Source organism: Colobus angolensis, unplaced genomic scaffold (genome assembly GCF_000951035.1).
Source record: "Colobus angolensis palliatus isolate OR3802 unplaced genomic scaffold, Cang.pa_1.0 Scaffold183, whole genome shotgun sequence".
In the NCBI taxonomy this organism is placed as follows: Eukaryota; Metazoa; Chordata; class Mammalia; order Primates; family Cercopithecidae; genus Colobus; species Colobus angolensis.
The window spans coordinates 548,255-554,254 of NW_012114966.1; the positions used below are offsets into that span (position 1 = coordinate 548,255).

General features: G+C 40.5%; 1 protein-coding gene across 1 annotated transcript in view; it reads left to right on the forward strand.

Annotated features, from left to right (window-relative positions):
- The window catches only part of LOC105510143 (protocadherin alpha-7), a 180,100-nt gene extending 174,471 nt beyond the window's left edge, over positions 1-5,629 (forward strand). The window contains exon 5 of the mRNA XM_011939774.1: positions 2,919-5,629. Within this exon, the coding sequence (XP_011795164.1) occupies positions 2,919-3,229 (311 nt within the window). The 3' untranslated portion in view covers positions 3,230-5,629. The remainder of the gene's footprint in view (positions 1-2,918) is intronic.
- Positions 5,630-6,000: the final 371 nt, after the last annotated feature.

Here is a 6,000-nt window from a genome sequence, read left to right on the forward strand (position 1 = left end):
GATGTGGGCTTAAAATATAAGTCTGCATCTCATCAGCTTATTCAGATAGTATTTATATCCATGGATATGGCTGAGATCCCAAAAGGAGAGAGTGAAGAGAAAATAGAGAAGAGAGTCTAGGGCCAAACCCAAGGAAGCTTCAACACACAGATGAGGAGACTGACAAAGAAACTGAAAAAGGAAACTGACAAAGAACAGCCAGAGAGAAAGGTCAGGAGAATGTTTTGACTGTCCGGGGCCAGTCTGGGGCCAGAATATGCTGTCCCAAAATAAGAAGGATTGTTGAGCTGAAGGCAAGTTAAAAGAAGCAGATACGGCCGGGCGCGGTGGCTCAAGCCTCTAATCCCAGCACTATGGGAGGCCGAGACGGGCGGATCACGAGGTCAGGAGATCGAGACCATCCTGGCTAACACGGTGAAACCCCGTCTCTACTAAAAGATACAAAAAAACTAGCCGGGCGAGGTGACGGGCGCCTGTAGTCCCAGCTACCCGGGAGGCTGAGGCAGGAGAATGGCGTAAACCCGGGAGGCGGAGCTTGCAGTGAGCTGAGATCCGGCCACTGCACTCCAGTCCGGGCGACAGAGCGAGACTCCGCCTCAAAAAAAAAAAAAAAAAAAAGTTCAGAGGAAGGAGAAACTTAAAAGGGGATATGACCAACCTGTTAGGGTGACTATTAAAAAAAAAAAAAAAACAAACCAGGAATGGTGGCATGTGCCTGTAGTCCCAGCTACTCAGGAGGCTAAGGCACGAGAATTACTTGAACCCAGGAGGTGGAGACTGCAGTGAGCTGAGATCTCACTGCTGCACTCCAGTCTGGGCAACAGAGCAAGGCTCTATCTCAAATAAAAAATAATAATAATAAAAGAAGCAGATACAGGAGGAGTCTTCTGCCCTCCCTCTATTTGCCTAAAAGAACATAAATTTACAAAGACAAAAGTTATTCTGCTTCTACCTCCCTCCTCTGCCTCCTGCCACCAGGAAGAACAAAGGTTACCACTGAAGATAACTTTGGACTCTTATTGGCCTGGAAATGGTCCTGGAGGAATCTACATTACAAGCTTTACAAATTAGCCTTTATCTGCCATTCATTTGCCTTCCCCCAAGCAGCCACCAATTAGAGACTCAAAAGTCCTTAAAGGTCCTTAAAGGTCTTTTCCTTTGTCTTACACTCTTTAAAAAATTTACTATTCTTTGTTGAAGATGCTATATAAGCTGGAAATCTAAGCCACCTTTTTGAGAACCACTCATTCTCTGGGTGTCTGTCATGTATATATGAAATATACATGTTAATAAACTTCTGTTTGCTTTTTTTTCTTGTTAATCTGCCTTTTGTAACAGGGGTCCAGTCCATCTGAGAACTTATTGGGGTTATTGTCCTACATGACAAAGAACTCATGAGAATAAGTGTTTCAAGAAGGGGATGACAGATGCTGCTGAGAGGTTTGATAAGATGAGGACTAAAATGTGACCATTGATTGTGGAAGTAATATAATGAACTTGACATGAGTTATGTTAGAAAATTACTGCTCAGGGACACCAAATTAGAGGAGACTGAGAAGTAATAGGAAATTGAAATAGGAGATGTAGACAACCCTAAACTATAATTGAACATAAACAGTTTATTTGATGGAGCTTTTCACGTATCAACCAAAGGAGCAATGTCAAATACATAAACATTGCTATGATGTCAGAGTTCCAATGTTATGGCCACTGGGATCACTTTGCCCACACAGACCATTACCCTTCCTCTCTAGCTCTGACTTCTACTCTTCTAGAAGTCACTGGTATACTTTATGGTATGTCTTCCAACCAGACTCTTGGGAATGTCTTCTATTGAAAACTCCTGTGGATGCATAATCGTTTTCCCAAGACTCAGGGCAGATTTCACCTCCTCTGGAACCCCATTAACTTTCTCAAGTATAATTAACAATTTCTTCTTCTGGAGTCCTGCAATACTTTACATACACCTTAGTTATTGCATGTATTAAGTTGGTTTCTAGTTGCTTGAGTGTATGTCCCAACTAGACTGTGAGCACGTTGAGGGAAGGAACTTGGCTTGGAAAGTAAAATTGGCTCCCAATTTTTTATCTAAACAAATAGGCTCAATTTACAACAGGATTCCATCTTCTTATGTTGTGTATTCCCATCTCTCCTCTGCTCCATCCCACCACCCTTCAAGGTTATTACAATAAAATTCGGATCAAATAATTGATTCAACTAATTTTTCTTGTTTTGGACAAAATAGACATCCTAATACAGTTATAGCCAAAGTTTAATCTAGACACTAAAAGGAGCATATTTTGCCTTTAGCCTGTATCTTTCCCGTCTCATTCCCAGTCAAGATAATCACAACTGTATTCTTTAGGAAATTCTTCACAAAGAACCAAACATATGTTACTATAAAGCAGATTCTTGGTATCCTAGTGAAAAAACCTGCCCTCTTGCTTGTCTGTAAATACTGGCCTTGTCTGGGTGTGGTAGCTCATGTCTATAATTCCAACACTTTGGGAGGCCAAGGTGGGAGGATCTCTTGAGCTCCAAGAGGTTTGAGACCAGCCTGGGTAACATAGTGAGATCTCATTTCTACAAAAAAATTTTTAGTTAGCCTGGCATAGTAGCTTGTGCCTGTAGTTCCAGCTACTTGGGAGGCTAAGATGGGAGAATTGACTGAGCGCAGGAGGTCAAGGCTGCAGTGACTGCATTTCAGCCTGCGTGACAGAGGGAAATCCTGTCTCAAAAAAAATTAAACAAATAAATAAATAAGTAAACACTTGCCTTGCCCTCAGACTTGAAGAAACAACTCATGATTTTTTAGGGAGGCTCAACCTGCCTATGCAGTACTTCTGTACTCTACCAGCAGTGTAGCGTCAAGAGCATGTGTTGGCCCCGTTAATGATTTGTAATGTTTTGTCTTTCAGAACCAGAGGCAGGAGAAGTGTCCCCTCCAGTTGGTGCAGGTGTCAACAGCAACAGCTGGACCTTTAAATACGGACCAGGCAACCCCAAACAATCCGGTCCCGGTGAGTTGCCAGACAAATTCATTATCCCAGGATCTCCTGCAATCATCTCCATCCGGCAGGAGCCTACTAACAACCAAATTGACAAAAGTGACTTCATAACCTTCGGCAAAAAGGAGGAGACCAAGAAAAAGAAGAAAAAGAAGAAGGGTAACAAGACCCAGGAGAAAAAAGAGAAAGGGAACAGCACGACTGACAACAGTGACCAGTGAGGTCCTCAAATGGAAACAAGCCACTTAGCCAGTTTTTGTAATAATGGCAAATCTCTCCCATGTAGCAACTCCCTGCTCCTTTTTCCTATCTATGTGAGCCCTCTTAGAGACCTCAGAAATCTGCAGAAAGTTCCCTGTGTCTGTCTAGAACGCATTTAACAGGTTTTGTCGTAAAAGCTTTACTAAGTCTGGTGTTAACTCTTTCTCTCCACTCTGGCTTGTTTTCAGAACCTAAAAAGCAGACCCAAGTTTCCTTTCTCCTCCGCCGCAAAGGAGAGGCTTCCCAGCCCCGCCAGTGAGAGGTTGGACTCTCTGCCCTGTGCTCCGGGGATCCTGTCTTGATGACACTTGCAGGGCAGGCTGAAAAGTTTTGACATTGAGCAGCTTGGGTGTTTGTGACCACTGGGTATGTGTGGCCACCGCGGGTATGCGAGTGCCAGACATTGGCTGAGACAGGCCAGCTTAGACTAATTGGTACAAGGAAGGCAAGAAAACAAAGACAAATAAACAGCGGAAGTTATCAGCGTGGAGGGGAAGTGTAAACTAAAAGGGACCAGACTTTCTAAATCTTACAACTCAAGAGGTGGTGGCCACCCTCTAGGAGACAAAACTACCCCCACTGACAAGGCTTTAGGAGACCCTAAAGTCTGTTGGCTGTGATGTCATTATACCTAAAATCTGCATCATACCTGCGAGTCAACAGTTCAGTGTTTTAACAGAGAACCACCCTGGGAAACAGAAGCAGATCTGATGTGTTTCCTATACATGTCCTGCGCTCACTTTATTAAAAATTCTTTTGCACACAATGTTTATGAAAAGGTCAGATCCTTTTCCAATACTTATGCAAAAGCAAAAGAAAACCCTGACACCTCACCTTTCGCTGTTTGTTGTTTCATAGATTTATTTAAAAAAAGAGAAAGTCTATAGCTATAAATCTTTAAAGAGAAATATGAATACAGTTCCCCTAAACTTTTCTCAAAAGAGAATTCCGTCTACAGCCATTTAAATGATCATTGCTGCTACAGAAGTGCTTTAAGAGAATTGTCTGAAACATCTGTATTATATCGGCCACCTGCCAATCACAGCTTTACTCTTTCAGGTCACTCTGGGGCTGCCTCTTGCATGTATTACTAAATAAAATGATCTCTCTCTCTCTCTCTCTTTTCTAAGAAACAATTATGTGCACTTTGATACACAACCTTCTCTAACCAACTATATCAAGACCCAAAAATTGAAGAAAAATATTGTTTTCTCATACAGTGAGCAGATTTTTCAGTCTTCTGATTCTGACTTGTCTTGGTGTGCTAGCCTACACCTTCTCTTTGGTTTAGTTTTCCTTTTCTATAACACTCTGAATTGCTAATCTTACTAACACCTATGATGTTACCTGAAATCAATCTCCCATATGTATGCTGTATGCTATGATAAGACTCCTGAAATATACTTACTCTGTGCTTGTGTATGTGAATGTTAATGCAACTATTACCTAGAGTGAACTTTAAGCTTTATTGTTGAATGTAATTCCATTATATTTCCTTTTGTACACCTGTGAAAAAGTGGAGTAGTGTTTTTTTAACCATTGTTAATCAGCTTTTGTGTATGAAAGACACAGTAAAATTTCTTTCTTCAATCAAGATACTGGTGATTCAAGGAATTTTATTTATGGTCCAGCCAAGAGCCATCTCTTGCCAAGACTTCTGCTGGCAAGGGAATGGATAAAGCTGTTTTGTTCTAGTAACAATTTTGGAATGAATACTGACAATATTCCATGAGGGTGTGCAAGCACAAATTTTACCAATCTGACCTCTCTGAAGTTGCAGAATGCTTTGAAATTCTAATGGTATCTGAAGTATCAGCTCATAGAAAGTAATAAAATTTGCTGTCACCTTAAATAAGACATTTTAATTTTGTTATAATGTACAATTTAGAAGTTTGATTAATTATATTATCTATTTAGGCACTAATATAAAAGAGGTAGGAGTCTGTTATTTAAAAAAAAGCATTAAATTAAAAAAAAACTGTCTTGTCTACTTTTAGCTTCATTCTCCCATATTTTGAAGGGTGTGTAATTTCAGCTCTGCAGGATTGCATGGGGTAAAACTTGTTGCCAACACATGTGAACCATTGCCACATTGTAGGTTGTGATCATTTTGCCCCACTGAAGCCCATGTATCTGACCTTACGTGCCTTTTGAACTAGGAGAATCGGGCTAATTTATTAATGATGATAATTATAATGTATCTGTACAGCACTTTTTACATTTGCGAAGTGCTTTCCAATCCATGTTAGTTACTAGTTATTACAGCTGTAAGGATAAAACACGTCATGTGGATTCATTTTGAATTGGTGCTATTGGTATTTCTTCTGTTATTGCTAATAAATGAAAATGGTGGTATGAAAGAAATGGTGGTCATTTCTAAGTATAAGAGTAGGAGGAAATAGAACACTGATAAGCAATTAATACTAAGAAGATTGCTGCAGTATGAAACTCACTGTAACACTCTCTGTCACGTTAGCTTTTATGTCCATTACTAAGGCAAAAGCCCCAATGGAATCAAGATTCGAACTTTACATAATTAGAATGGGCAGCAAGGAGGTTGCTGTGTTACTTTGTAGTTACGCTGTTTTAGTCTTCTCTAATAAGAAATGCGACAAACCAACTTTTTTTTTCTTTTTCTTTTTCTTTTTTTTTTAGACAGAGTCTCACTCTGTCACCCAGGCTGGAGTGCAGTGGTGCTGTCTCGGCTCACCACAAGCGCTACCTTCCAGGT